Source organism: Heloderma suspectum, chromosome 3, assembly GCF_057233095.1.
Source record: "Heloderma suspectum isolate Gila_16-S chromosome 3, 16-S_ref, whole genome shotgun sequence".
In the NCBI taxonomy this organism is placed as follows: domain Eukaryota; kingdom Metazoa; phylum Chordata; class Lepidosauria; order Squamata; family Helodermatidae; genus Heloderma; species Heloderma suspectum.
Genome location: NC_139460.1, coordinates 286,068,967 through 286,084,879, shown reverse-complemented (window position 1 = coordinate 286,084,879; position 15,913 = coordinate 286,068,967). Strand labels below are relative to the sequence as shown.

The window sequence follows — 15,913 nt, the reverse complement described above, 5'->3', positions numbered from 1 at the left end:
TCTCTTGGCAAAACTCTATCAGCTTTTGTCCTGCTTCATTTTGTACACCAAGGCCTTGCCTCCCTGTTATCCCGGTGATTTCTGGACTTCCTACTTTAGCATTCCTATCCCCTATGATGAAAATGCGTCTTTTTTTGGTGTTAGTTCTAGAAGGTGTTGTAGGTCTTCATAGAACTGATCAACCTCAGCTTCTTCGGCATCACAAGCAACCACGTATTTAATGTGTAGTGGAAGCTCATTTGCTTAATGTTTATACATCTGTTTAATGCTTATATCTGGGATTGGTATATATTCTTTCTGGTAATTTCTATTTAAAAGCATGTTTCCATACAGAGTGGCTAAACTTTGTTCAAGTCTCACTATCTTTTCTAAACAATCAGTATACATACAGTACATTTTTCATAAATGCTGTGAATACTACTCATGTGAAATAATTTCACATTCTGAAACTGGGCCTGTTTAGACACTATTTTGCCCCCAGGATTTTACCATTGTCTGAACAGGCATCTTCAGAAGAATTGGATTCTTACACAATTTTAGCTTTTCATAATAAAAAGTTGTAAGGTGAGGAAGAGCTTTCCTATTGTCTTTTCTAATCCAACATTACTTAAAGATATATTTGCTCTAAAAAAGCAATGAAGGACCTAAATCACTGAATGCACATGGGATATTGTAAGTTGCCATAAGACTAGCTAAAATGCAAGCAGTCATTTACATAAATGATTTGGCAAATTTGTGAGAAACTTAACTATTCCTGGTTCCTTTCCCTTTTCTGATAGCATGTAGAGTTGAATGAGAGTGTGTGGCTGTGGGGATTGTGATGACAGGCCCCATCCCCCACCTATGCAAATTTAGTTAAACATCTCCATAGAACTTGTGTGTGTTCAACTGCTGGGTTCACAGTTGGGAAACTAGAAAAAGTTAAGTGTCCTACATGTAAACTTTATACTGACCTTGTAGTAAACACATGTAAGTCAGGAGCAGGACCTGACATCATAGTTCATTTGACCTACAAGCTGTATGAAAGGGGCTTTTGCTTATTTTAAATAAATATTCCACGTTTAATTAAATATTGATGCTGGTCTACATTTTATAAACTGTTGCTGATATTTTTATCTTTTGTAATGAAAGGAAAAGTTTATGCAATTTTTGGTTACTTGTATTTCTGTTTCCATTTTATGCCTTCTAATTTGTACCCTGCCTTGATGCGAAGTTTAAAACAGTTTAAGAAAACCTTAAATTACATGTTGCCTCTGTTCAAAGTAAACTATACTTGTATATTAACCAAGAACAAATTCTTTTAAAAATCAAATTTTAATTCGCTCTAAACAGAGTAAGAGTTAAATTTGTTTTCTTTTTATGATGGCAAACCTGGAAATTTTGTGTAAGTAACAGCCGTTATTGGGAAGTCAAAGATTTTGTTATAATCCCCATTATGTTTGTGGTGAATGCAGTTTCCTGAGCCAGTAGGTCAAAGAGCATCTTCTGCTGTTAGGGATGTGTGGCAAAAAGAAGGTGGCCTCTCAGTAGAACAGCATCTGGCTTAATATGCTCCCATCATGCTGACCTTGTTGCAAAAGAGTTTCTCAAGGGTATAGCCAGCACTGCAAAATCATGCTGTTTTTGTAGATCTTTTGACTCAGAGATAAGAAGAACATGTAGACCAAGTTTCGACGACATGTCACAGCTAACTCACAACGAGCTACAGTGCCCGCAGGCACAAGGTTGTATATGCAACCCGCACTCAGGAGTTGTGTGAACCTGGTGAGCGGGGGTTATGCAAGGATTAAACAGATCATGGGTTATGTGAGAGTTGTTTAACCCTCACGTAATCCACGCTCACTGGGTTTGCATAATGCAACAACCTCCAAGTGGGGGTTGCATATTCAAAATGGTGACTGTACGAGCTGCAGCCTCACCATGGGTTAAATACCCCACAGTGGACTGTCGTATCATGCAAACAGCCCTGTAGACTGGATGGGTTAAATATGAAATCCTAATAGTTTACTCACCTGATCCTGTAAAGTATATCCCAACGCTATTGTTTCCTAAGTGTGGTCCCAATTCTGAAAATCAGGACAACTTCACGTATATAATTCACACCAGAGGTGGGTAATCTTTTTGTCCCTGAGGGACTCATGTGACAGTGGGGGGTGCTGCTGGTCCCCCTCTCCCCTCTCCCCTCTCCCCTCTCCCCTCTCCCCTCTCCACAAATATGCACAAATACACACCTATACTCCCCTCCCGTGCACTCACACTCCCCTCCTTTTTCGCATGCTTGCATGCGGGCACGCATGCACAGACTTCCTTTTTATCTCCCCTCCACAAAGAGATCTTCATGAGGACCTTCGCTCTGTGGGCAGAGAAGGCTTTCCTCTCCCTATTAAGGAAAGAGAACTAGATGCTCTGTGGTTTATCTCTCAAGAATAACCTTATTCTTGAGTGAGTATGCAAGGCTAGAGAGTCTTTTGCCACTCTAGCCATCTGTATTCCATGGCTTTTCTGTCAAGAACAAGGTATTTTAATATCTGATGTTTAATTAAAAAAAGCACAATATACTTTGCCAATTGGGGAGCAGTAAAATGGGCTGCTATTGCATTGAAAATTGCTCAACTTCAGGTAGTTTGAATGAAGTCCTTTCGGGCTCTTATCATGCAGCTATTCTGAACAGGTTCAAAGTAGTGCTGTTTAAAACATTTTATATATTCAATGCAGTTTAGAATTTTAAAGGCTTTGATTTCATGCTGATGAACTTATTAAAAAGTATGAAGTATAAACGTTCTGAAATAAGCAGTAGGACTTCAGCATTAAAATAAGCTTTGCTAGCAACTCTTCTGTTTTGCCTTATTTGTTCTCATACTTCCTAAAAGTCTGCAGTACTCATATGGTGTAGAGATAGTGAAATGCCTTTATTTTTTGCCACTCCAGCTTGCTGTGTTTTATGGTTTTTCTCTCTCAAGGATATTATTCTTATTTCTCTCTCGAGAATAATATCCTTGAGAGAGAGTCCATAGAATACAGCAAGCTATTTAATTATTTATTTACAATACTTGTATACAGCTCCATATCTAGAACAGATTTTGGATCAGTGAACACAAGAGATAAAACAGTAAAAGGATAAAAAAATTAAACACCAGATTAAAATTATGCTATTTTTAAAAACAAAATACCAATAAAAACCATGATTGGTCAGTTAAGGAATGCCTCCTGGAACAGTGCTATTTTCAGGAGGCACCTGCCTGACCTCCAGAAGCAGGGAATTCCAAAGAAAAAGGGCTGCCACACTGAAGGCTCTTCTTCTGGTGGACCTGTCAGGCCATAGGTCCATGTGGAACCACCAGGAGCATGCCCTCCAATGACCTCAGTGACCGGGCCGGTTGGTAAGGGAGAAGGTGCTCTCTCAGGTATCCTGGTCCCAAGTTGTTTAGGGCTTGGTACACTAGTAATAAAACCTGGCCTGGTAGCGAATAGGCAGCCAGTGCAGTTCCCTCAGCAAAGGAGGTACGTGCTGAAAAGGGGCAGCTCCCAACAAGAGCTGAGCTGCTGCGTTCTGCACTAGCTCCAGCTTCCAGAGCAGCTTTAAGGGCACCCCCACATAGAGTGCATTGCAGTAATCCAGTCTTGAGGTTACCAGCACCTGTACCACTGTGGCCAAGCTATCCCTGTCCAGGAGAGGATGTAGTTGGCGAACCAGCTGAAGCTGGTAAAGGCACTCCGAGCTGTCATGGCCACTTGGGCTTCCAGCGACAGTGAAGGAGCTAGGAATAACCCCAAACTACAGACCTGATCTTTCAGAGGGAGTGCAACCCAACCAGAACAGGCAAAGAGCCTATCTCCTGGACTCAGGAACCACTCACCCACAGGGCTTCTGTCTTGCCAGTATTCTATTTGGGTTTTTTCCCTCATGCAGCCCAGCACTGAATTCAGGCACTGGTCCAGGACTTGCACAGCCTCTCCTGATTCAGATGTCACAGGGAGATAGAACTGTGTATCATCAGCGTACTGATGGCACTTGGCTCCAAATCCCCCAATGACCGCTCCCAGCAGCTTTATATAGATGATAAATAACATTGGAGACAAGATGGTACGCTGCAGAACCCCATAGCTCAATTGCCAAGGGGCTGAGGAATAGTCACCCAATGTTACTCTCTAAAATTGGCCCAGCACGTAGGACTGGAACCACTGTAACAATGCCTGCGATACCCATCCCATGGAGTCGATCCTGGAGGAAACCTGGTCATTGGTATCAAAAGCCAATGAGAGATCAAGCAGAATTAACAGGTTTGTACTCCCCCTGTCCTTCTCTCGATAAAGGTCATCCATCAGGGTAACCAAGGCTGATTCAGTCCTGTAACCTGGATGAAACCCATATTGAAATGGGTCTAGATAATCAGTATCCTCCCAGAGTGCCTGGAGTTCTGCCACTACCCTCTCCAGAACCTTCCCTAAAAAGGCTTGCATTTGTAACTAGGCGGTAGTTGTCTAATACCAGCTAGAGTGGTGAAAAGTCTGTTCTATGCCCTAAAACAAAAAAGGTACCGTGGGACTGGTGTGGGAAGGGGAATTTGAGGTGGGAACTGCTAGGGCACCTGTGGGCCACAGGGAAGACCCCCTAAGGGCTGCATGTGGGCCATGGGTTGCCCACCCCTGACTTACCCAATGAAAGGTCATGTATTTTTGGTATATATAGTGTTCCCTAGTATGCATAAAAATGCACACTTAAAGCACATGTTTCCAGTAAAAGTAACATGCCACCAACAAAATCAGTGTTCTGCATTGGCTGGGATCCAAAGAATTAAGGTGGCTCAGTTTGGACACAACATGTGGAATTAATGGTTTTTTCCTTTGAACCCCCATTTTCTATGACATATCACAAGTTGCTTTTTAAAGTCCTCTTGGCTTCAGAAGTAGACAGCATTGAAGAAAATGAGGTTGTTCATTAGTTACTAGCATTAGTTGACAGATGTTCATCTGCACTCATGCTCCTTCCTCTCCTTCTGAGTTATCTGAAATGGAATTTAGTGCATTGTACAAAATGTATTTGTGTTTAAGTTCTTCAGTATTTGGAGACTTTGAACAGAAGAAGGAAAGTAGTCCTTCGCCCCTAGACACACCAGTTAAATATGGGTGAACCATAGATTTTGTCCCTGGGACTGAGATACTAGGTCATAGCTTACCTACTCATATATGTCCCCCGTACATTTCCCCTTCATGGATCACTGCCTTGTTGTGGCGAAGGGGCTTGCGTAACTCAGTGAAGCTATAAGCTATGTCGTGCAGGGCCACCCAAGACGGACAGGTCATGGCGGAGAGTCCTGACAAAATGTGGCCCACTGGAGAAGGAAATGGCAACCCACTCCAGTATTTTTGCCAAGAAAACCCCATGGAACGTATCACAAGGCTAAAAGATATGACGCCGGAAGATGAGCCCCTCAGGTCGGAAGGTGTCCAATATACTACTGGGAAAGATCAGAGGGTATTTCAGTGTAGTGCCAGAAAGAGTGAAGCGGCTGGGCCAAAGCCGAAAGGACACTCAGCTGTGGATGTGTCTGGTGGTGAAAAGAAAATCCAATGCTGTAAAGAACAATATTGTTTAGGAACCTGGAATGTAAGATCAATGAATCAAGGTAAGCTGGAGGTGGTCAAACATGAGATGGCAAGATTGAACATCGACATCTTGGGAATCAGTGAACTAAAATGGACAGGCATGGGCAAATTTAATTCAGGTGACCATTATATCTACTACTGTGAGCAAGAATCCCTTAGAAGAAATGGAGTAGCACTCATAGTCAACAAAAGGGTGGGAATTGTACTGGGGTACAATCTCAAAAATGATAGAATGATCTCAGTACGAATCCAAGGCAAACCATTCAACATCACAGTAATTCAAGTCTATGCCCCAATCACTGAGGCCAAAGAAGCTGAGGTTGATCAGTTCTATGAAGACCTACAACACCTTCTAGAACTAACACCAAAAAAAGATGTCCTCTTCATCATAGGGGATTGGAATGCCAAAGTAGGAAGTCAAGAAATCACCAGGATAACAGGCAAGCATGGCCTTGGTGTACAAAATGAAGCAGGACAAAGGCTCATAGAGTTTTGCCAAGAGACGCTGATCATAGCAAACATTCTTTTCCATCAGCACAAGAGGCACCTCTACACATGGACATCACCAGATGGTCAATATCGAAATCAGATTGATTATGTCCTTTGCAGCCAAAGATGGAGAAGCTCTATACAGTCAGTCAAAACAAGACCTTAAGCTGACTGTGGCTCAGATCATGAGCTGCTTCTTGCAAAATTTCAGCTTAAATTGAAGAACGTAGGGAAAACCACTAAACCATTCAGGTATAACCTAAATCATATCCCTTATGAATATACAGTGGAGGTGAGGAATAGATTTAAGGGATTAGACCTGATAGACAAGAGTGCCTGAGGAACTATGGACAGAGGTCCGTAACATTGTTCAGGAGGCAGCAACGAAATCCGTCCCAAAGAAAAAGAAATGCAAGAAAGCCAAGTGGCTGTCTGATGAGGCTTTACAAGTAGCTCACGAAAGAAGGGAAGCGAAAAGCAAGGGAGAAAGGGGAAGATATATCCAACTGAATGCAGAGTTCCAGAGAATAGCAAGGAGAGACAAGAAGGCCTTCTTAAATGAACAATGCAAAGCAATCGAGGAAAACAACAGAATGGGAAAGACTAGAGATCTCTTCAAGAAAATCGGAGATCTCAAGGGAACGTTTTGTGCAAAGACGGGCATGATAAAGGACAAAGAAGGCAGGGACCTAACAGAAGCAGATGAGATTAAGAAGAGGTGGCAAGAATACACAGAAGAACTATACAGGAAAGATCTGAATGTCCCTGATAGCCATGATAGTGCGGTCACTGAACTTGAGCCGGACATCCTCGAGAGTGAAGTCAAGTGGGCCTTAGGAAGCATTAGTAACAACAAAGCTAGCGGAGATGACAGTCTTCCAGCTGAGCTATTTAAAATCCTAAAAGATGATGCTGTTAAACTGCTGCACTCAGTATGCCAACAAATTTGGAACACTCAACAGTGGCCACAAGACTGGAAAAGGTCAGTTTGCATTCCAATTCCAAAGAAAGGCAACGCCAAAGAGTGTTTAAACTACAGTACAATTGCGCTCATTTCACATGCCAGCAAGATGATGCTCAAAATCCTACAAGCTAGGCTTCAGCAGTATGCGAACCGAGAACTACCGGAAGTACAAGCTGGGTTTCAAAGAGGCAGAGGAACTAGAGATCAAATCGCCAACATTCGCTGGATCATGGAGAAAGCAAGAGAATTCCAGAAAAAGGTCTATTTCTGCTTCATTGACTACGCTAAAGCCTTTGATTGTGTGGATCACAACAAACTGTGGCAAATTCTTAGAGAGATGGGAGTACCAGATCACCTTACCTGTCTCCTGAGAAACCTGTATGAGGGTCAAGAAGCAACAGTAAGAACCAGACATGGAACAACCGATTGGTTCAAAATTGGGAAAGGAGTACGACATGGCTGTATATTGTCGCCCTGCTTATTTAACTTATATGCAGAGTACATCATGAGAAACGCCGGGTTGGATGAATCTCAGGTCGGAATTAAGATTGCTGGGAGAATTATCCACAACCACAGATATGCAGACGATACCACTCTAATGGCAGAAAGCGAAGAGGATCTCAAGAGCCTCTTGTTGAGGGTGAAAGAGGAGAGTGCAAAAGCTGGTTTGAAACTGAACATTAAAAAACTAAGATCATGGCATCTGGCCCCATCACTTCCTGGCATATAGAAGGGGAAGAAATGGAAGCAGTGACAGATTTTACTTTCTTGGGCTCCAAGATCACTGCAGACGGTGACTGTAGCCATGAAATTAAAAGACGCTGGCTCCTTGGAAGGAAAGCTATGGCAAACCTAGACAGCACAGTAAGAAGCGGAGACATCACCTTGCTGACAAAGGTCCGTCTAATCAAAGCTATGGTTTTCCCAGTAGTAATGTATGGCTGTGAGAGCTGGACTATAAGGAAGGCTGAGCGCCGAAGAATCGATGCCTTCGAACTGTGGTGCTGGAGAAGACTCTTACGAGTCCCCTGGACTGCAAGGAGGTCAAATCAGTAAACCTTAAAGGAAATCAACCCTGACTGCTCATTGGAAGAACAGATAGTGAAGCTGAAGCTCCAATATTTTGGCCACCTAATGTGAAGAGAAAACTCTCTGGAAAAGACCCTGATGCTGGGAAAGACTGAAGGCAAAAGGAGAAGGGGACGGCAGAGAATGAGATGGCTAGATAGCATCACCAATGCAATGAATATGGACTTGAGCACACTCCGGGAGAGAGCGGAGGACAGGAAGGCCTGGCGTGCTATGGTCCATGGGGTCACGAAGAGCTGGACACGACTTAACGACTGAACAACAACACATTTCCCCTTCTGTGAATCTCCACCTACTCATCCACAGTAATGACAGAAATCTTCATTAGACTTGCAGCTGGGATTGCGCATGACAAGGAAAAGGGAAGCTGATGTATTGCAGAAACCAAGCACAGGGTTCCTTAATGAATTGCTCATGAATCCTACCCATTATATTAAAAAAAATACACTGGAAGGTAAATTAGAAAGGCAACGGTACCTCTTGCACAGTTTGCAGGGCAATGACACTCTTCTCTGGTAATTGGTTTAGCCATGGTACTTTAATGGTTGGAGTGGAATGTCTGCTGTGGACTTGATCATCATCAAAATATCCCTTTCTGATCTGAGCTCTGGATAAGATTTAATTAGCTTTTTATGTGTTACAGAATTATTTTGCAGAGTTTAATTTGTTGTGTGTCTAATTTTCATAGATTATAAGCACGCCACAAAGACTGACCAATTCAGGAGGTGTTCTGATTGGGAGTCCATACACCACAGCGCCAGCCATGGTCATGCAGACACATATAACAGAAGCCGCTGGCTGGATTCCAGGGTAAATAATTAATTTGCCTTTCCTCATTCTTGCATGTTCATTTGGAGTTCCATGATTTCTTCATAGCTCACGACATCATTTAATGCATGTGTTATGCACCTTTTGACTCTTGTGTGCAAACATGTTGCTGCTTCATTTTGGTCAACGCTCATTAAGTTACATAATTTCATCTGTGGGATGATGAGGAATAATGGAGAGTGTCCTTACTACTTCTTTAAATTTCTATTGAATAAGGTATGTGCCATATGAAATTGTGGGTTAAGAGAGGACACTGTAGACAGAGGGAAAACAGGATACTTTAGAGAGGGATGCAAAGGGAAGAGGCCCAATAAGAATGGGAAATTTTTAATGTCTGGTGTTTTAATAAAAAATATAGCACAATCTATTTTACCAACGTAAATTCCCTTGGTGAACAGTAAAATGGCCTGCTATTGCATTGAAAACTGCTCAACTTCAAGTCATTTGAATGAAGTCCTTTTGGACCCTATCATGAAGCTGTTCTGAACAGTTTCTGAGTAGTGCTGTTTAAAAAACATTTTACACATTCAATGCAGTTTAAATTTTTAAAGATTTTGATTTCATGCTGATAAACTTATAAAGAAAGTATGAAGTATAAACATTCTGAAATAAGCAGCAGGACTTTGGCATTAAAATAAGCTTTGCTAGCAACTGTTTTGACTTATTTGTTCTCATACTTCCTAAATGCCTGTAATACCCATGCAGTGTAGAGATAGTGAAATACCTTATCGTGGTTATTACAGATAGGGTAGCTGTGACTTTATTTGCTTTTCTCTGCTGAAGAGAGCAATCCTGTGCCCCCTAGACAACAAACAGGAATATTCAGTTTCTGGGATCTGAGGTCAGAACCAGGGCTCTGACCTCAGAGACCAGAAACCGTACTCCCCTCACTTGCCCCCTCATAGCTGGCGTGGTTCTCTCCACACTGGGTACATTGCTGCGCTTGGAAATGCAGCACGGAGATGGGGGAAAGGGAGCAGTCCCCAAGGAGGCGAGGAGATTACCCCCTCTGTGCTCCAGCTGCCCTGCATAGGATAGTCAGCAGCCTCCAATTTCAGAGGCTGGCATCTATCCAAATAGGATTGCACCCTTAGTTAGCCAACATCTGACCAGAGAGCTTTGGCTATTGAGCGGTATAGAAATGCAATAAATTAAATAAAAATAAAGATCTCTTGAATTGTATCTAGTTATAATCTGAATAACATATAGAGAGGCTATCTCCTATTTTGTTGACTAGAAAGAGCAAAATTATCCCTGTTATGCAGGATGGCATTAATTATCCTTCAATTTAATCCCTCCGATCTGGCAGGGAGGGGCAGGTGGGTTAGCTGTTGCTTGCCTTTTCCAATAGAAGGGGTTCCTACCTACTCCCAAGCCTGTCCTCCTCAATTGCTGGGAAGCAGGGTTTCAGCTGAACATTCAGAGAGTTCATTTTCTCTATTACTGTAGCATTTTCTGCTGACAACTATTAATTTTATCAGTCTTATACATTCTAGCCAGGCCATGGGATTTCACAGCTACATAGAGACAAATAAATCTTCAGCTTCAGCCCATCCACCCAAACCTTTAGGACTTCCTGCTTCCCTATTGTCTGGTGATGGAGAGTAGCAAGCAGAGTACATATGGCTACTTGTTTAACTCCCTTCTTGTCAGGACAAGTAAAGGAAAGCATGTTAGGGGAAAGGCACTTCCAAGCACCAATGTTACTGCATAGGTATTGCACAGATGAAGGCATGAAAAGTGGCAGGAGAAACAGCCATCATTATGGAGCAGTCTGCCAGCTCACAAATCTTGAGCAAATAACTAGCAAAGGAAGATGGAGCCATCAAAGTCTAGAATTAGGTAGAGTAAAGCTCCCCTTTCCCAGATCTGTCTGAGAATCAAGCATTTCAACACAACAAAATGAATAACCAAAACAAACTTGGATAAGAGAGCATAAGACTGAAATTATAGCCCAAAAGGGACCTGATTTTATTAAAGAGAGATCTGGGACACAGCATCTGCTCAACTGGATAAATGAGAGTATGGGAACTGTTGTGGCTATCGGTTCCTCTCCAGATCCCTGCATAAGTCCCACACAGATCAAAAAAGAGACAAGGCCTGTTGCAAGAGCCATCTAGGGACAAGCAGTGCAAGAGCCAGCACAAATCAACTTCCAGCAGTCTGTCATCCAGCTCTGGCTCACCCATGGTTCTGATAGTCCCAGGTGTTCTCAAGAAAGGCACCACTTGCCTAATGAAAGACCAGTGCCATTGGCCCTTCCCCTGTGGGAAGGTTCAAGGCCACTCCCTAATAAGATATTTGTCCAGGACTGCCAGCTAGGACAGAACTTTATTGTCATTCCTGGCAGCTTTCCATTCTGCTCCTTCTGGAAATAAATGGATTCTTGAGCCAAGGTGTCAAGATAATAATGAAATGCACAGCACAAAGTACATGTGTTCAGAGAGCCAGTGCATCTGAGCTCCTCTGTAGCAGTTGCTTGTCCTAGCAAAACAAATCCAAATCCAACCCATTTAAGTTATTTGGACTCAATTTTAAGTCAAAGGCTAAGCTTGATTTCATTGGGCCCCAGTTATAATTATCTTTTGCAGATTATGTTTGGTATAATGACTAGCTTTAAAAATAACAGAAATTCTTAAAATATTCAGAATCTGCATACTTTGGGATATAAAATGTGTAGTACAGTGTAACAATACATATTTTGAGTTTGGTTTTTTTTTTTAATTGATTCACAGGGACAGAAAACGGACTCGAGACTTCATGGAATCGGATTTTTCAGGAAGGTGTGTATTGCTGTTGACTGTATCCAAACTCAAGATAAAATATACTGCCTGCTTTTGAATTTGGTAGCAATATTCCATCTTTAATGTTGAGTCTTATCTGTTCTCCCCACCCCCTGAAATAGCTTAGTTTACTATATAAGACCAAATAATGCTCTGTTGTACATTCTTTAGCTATATTCATCTACATTTTTAATATAAAATTACATTATTTAGAGCTGTGTGTGTGTGTATTTAAATCTGGAATCTTCTTTGAAAAATACAGTTTACCAGTGTCAGAATTTTTTGTGTGGAGGCAATATGAGTCATAACTTCCTTGTGAGAAAAATCTGGTTAAATTAGTAGAAGCTTTCCACAGGCCCAGTTCTGATTACTTTAGTACAAATATTTGTGGATCACTATACAATTTGGGGCTACAACTATAAAATTTTATAGCAATTGAATTCAGCTACCCATTTTTAGAAAGCCGTATAAGATCTGTAGTTATTGAAGGTAAATATTTATAATGCATAAGTTGTGCAACTGTTCAGTCCCCAGCAAATGTAGTTTTGGTGATGCATCTTGTCTAGGAATAATAAACCTCACACTTCAAGCCATAGTTTTAGAATGCTTCGTGAAGCTCATTTTCAAAGGTAATGAGCAGTATCTAATGCTGCCCACACACTAGGAGGAGACGGCTATCAGTGGCTACTAGGCTTGATGGCTATGTGTTACCTCTAGTACCAGAGGTAGTATGCCTGTGTACACTAGTTGCTGGGGAACATGGGCGGGAGGGTGCTGTTGCATTCATGTCTTGCTTGTGTTTTCCTGGTCGACAGCTGATTGGCCATTGTGTGAACAGAATGCTGGACTAGATGGACCATTGGTCTGATCCAGTATGGCTGCTCATATGTTCTTACTGCTAGTGCAGTGGGAAGCTACTGGTCCCTGAACCAATCAGAAACCAGCAGAAATCTTCATTTCCTGAATGGAGCAGGTTGACAGAGCTCCCAGAAGGGAGCTCTGCAGACCTGTCCCATATCAGAAATGAGTGTTTCCATTTGTTTCTGGGTTTCTTTAAGAAGTGCTAGTTCCTGTTGTGCTAGTACAGGGATAGGGATCCTCAGGCCTGTGGGCCAAATCCAATCCTCCTGGGGTCCCAATTCAGCCTTCCAAGATTCCCCAGATACCCATGCCCTCCTTCTCCTGGCCAACACCCTTTTCCCTGACCACCAGTTGTTGGGTAGTGTCCCAGCTTTGGTGTGTTTTTTCCCCAGTTCTCAAGGGTTGAAATCCCTCTCCTAAAACTTAGCTACTGGCAGTAAGACCTTTAAGCTACAATATGTTGGTATTTTGGCTCCTCCCCTTTTGCCCCACCCATCACTGGAATGGGACCCCTGAGAGCATCTCTAAAATTGAATTTGTCCCTTAGGCAGAAGAGGTCCCCCACTCCTGTGCTAGCAGTTGGTCTTGCAGGTGCATCGGAACGAGCAGAGGCACAGTGGCAGTATTGGCACAGAGGCACAGTACCTATTGGTGTTAATATCATAAACATGTTATAGTATTAATAAACATGTTTTAACTATTGAATTCTGTGGATTGGACCCATACTTAGTCATACTTGGAGTAGACCCATTGAAATCAATGTGAAGTTAGTCATGACTAATTTGGTAACTATCGGGCAGAATCCAACAGGGTGCTTACACCCCTACTGATTCCCTTCCACAAGTGGTGGGTCCTGCTTATTCCATTGCACAAGCAGGATCCACCGCTTATGCAAGGGAGATTTAGCGCTTCCTAGAGGAAGTCCTGAAACGAGCAGAAAAGCTTGTTTCTGGAAGGAGACAGGTTGGTGGAACTTCCTTATGCAAGTTTCGTCAACCTGTCTCCTTCCAGAAGCGACTGTTTCCCCATCATTTCAGGCTCTTCCTGCAAGCGCTAAATCTCCCTTGCATAAGTAGAGGGTGCTGCTTGCAGAAGGGAATCTGCAGGGCACAAGAGAATTGGCAGGGGGCCTAAGTGCCCTGTTAGGTACTGCCCATCGTTTCTTGGTTCAGACAAAATAAACTGTGGTTAATTATAGATTTCCTGATTTAATCATGACTTGTGCAAAGAGAGGAGAAAAAGGGCTCTGTGCATGAACCAAAGGATCGTACATACCTTGGATTATTAAGCCAAGATGTGATCATCCAAACTGGACCACTTTCTCCAGACAAACTAAAAGTCCCTTGTAAGTTAATTATTATATATCAAAACAGTGTCTTGTAAGTTAATAATAGTTAATAATGGCCTTGAGTGCCATTTCCTGGTAGAAAGGTGGGATATAAATTAAATAAGTAACAATTTTGTATCCAATAAATTTCTGTCTGTCCTGCTCCAGAGTAGCAGTGATGTGTTCCAGGCATCTGACTTTTTATTTTATATTTAACTATTTAAGGCAAACAGCAACCCACTTAAAAACATACTATAAACAGCTGGAGAAGTATGCTGGGGGATCAGCTCCAGTGGCTTGCTGTGCTGGTCCCTCAGATTCAGGCAGAGTTGTGTCTGTTTGTGCTTCTGCCCTGACACTCAATGATAAGCTAATAAAGCCATAGTTCAAGGTCACCATTTCACTCAGGTTACATTGGCAGGTTGGCCAGTTCCCAAGCAGAACTCAGGTAACTGGCTAGTCAGAACCTAGAGATGATCATTTTTGAACCAACACTAAGCCAGTTTGGCTTTAGTTCTTCTTTGTGGTTCCCTGTAGACACATAGGTTCTATGCCTACACAGTGTATGTATATTAATTTCAAGTAAGCAATCTGTTTGTATTTGCTAATGAGACTATTGCTAAATCAGCCACCCATATATTTGTTCAGTCGTTCAGTCGTGTCCGACTCTTTGTGACCCCATGGACCATAGCACGCCAGGCCTTTCTGTCCTGCGCTCTCTCCCAGAGCGTGCTCAAGTTCATATTCATTGCGTCGGTGATGCTATCTAGCCATCTCATCCTCTGCCATCCCCTTCACCTTTTGCCTTCAGTCTTTCCCAGCATCAGGGTCTTTTCCAGAGAGTTTTCTCTTCGCATTAGGTGGCCAAAATATTGGAGCTTCAGCTTCACTATCTGTCCTTCCAATGAGCAGTCAGGGTTGATTTCCTTCAGGATTGACTGATTTGACCTCCTTGCAGTCCAGGGGACTCGTAAGAGTCTTCTCCAGCACCACAGTTTGAAAGCATCAATTCTTCGGCGCTCAGCCTTCCTTATAGTCCAGCTCTCACAGCCATACATTACTACTGGGAAAACCATAGCTTTGATTAGACGGACCTTTGTCGGCAAGGTGATGTCTCTGCTTCTTACTATGCTGCCTAGGTTTGCCATAGCTTTCCTCCCAAGGAGCAAGCGTCTTTTAATTTCATGGCTACAGTCACCATCTGCGGTGATCTTGGAGCCCAAGAAAATACAATCTGTCACAGCTTCCATTTCTTCCCCTTCTATACGCCAGGAAGTGATGGGGCCAGATGCCATGATCTTAGTTTTTTTAATGTTGAGTTTCAAACCAGCTTTTGCACTCTCTTCTTTCACCCTCAATAAGAGGCTCCTTAGATCCTCTTCACTTTCTGCCATTAGGGTGGTATCGTCTGCGTATCTGAGGTTGTGGATAATTCTCCCGGCAATCTTAATTCCGACCTGTGATTCATCCAACCCGGCGTTTCTCATGATGTACTCTGCATATAAGTTAAATAAGCAGGGCGACAATATGCAGCCTTGTCGTACTCCTTTCCCAATTTTGAACCAATCGGTTGTTCCATGTCTGGTTCTTACTGTTGCTTCTTGTCCCTCGTACAGGTTTCTCAGGAGACAGGTAAGGTGGTCTGGTACTCCCATCACTTTAAGAATTTGCCACAGTTAGTTGTGATCCACACAATCAAAGGCTTTAGCATAGTCAATAAAGCAGAAATAGACGTTTTTCTGGAATTCTCTTGCTTTTGCCATGATCCAGCGAATGTTGGCAATTTGATCTCTGGTTCCTCTGCCTCTTCTAAACCCAGCTTGTACTTCCGGTAGTTCTCGGTTCGCATACCGCTGAAGCCTAGCTTGTAGGATTTTGAGCATCACCTTGCTGGTATGTGAAATGAGCGCAATTGTGCGGTAGTTTGAACACTCTTTGGCGTTGCCCTTCTTTGGAATTGGAATT

The 15,913-nt window shown here is 42.6% G+C and overlaps 1 protein-coding gene across 15 annotated transcripts in view; it reads left to right on the top strand.

Moving 5' to 3' along the window:
- Positions 1 to 15,913, top strand: part of TFDP2 (transcription factor Dp-2) — a 66,791-nt gene that overhangs the window by 25,554 nt on the left and 25,324 nt on the right. For 10 of the 15 annotated variants that reach the window (XM_084847190.1, XM_084847191.1, XM_084847201.1 and 7 more), the window contains 2 exons: positions 8,838 to 8,959; positions 11,713 to 11,760. The exons of 1 other annotated variant lie outside the window; for it this stretch is intronic. In XM_084847190.1, the coding sequence (XP_084703316.1) occupies positions 8,838 to 8,959; positions 11,713 to 11,760 (170 nt within the window). The remainder of the gene's footprint in view (positions 1 to 8,837; positions 8,960 to 11,712; positions 11,761 to 15,913) is intronic. 4 more of the 15 variants (XM_084847204.1, XM_084847202.1, XM_084847203.1 and 1 more) reach the window with 1 other exon arrangement.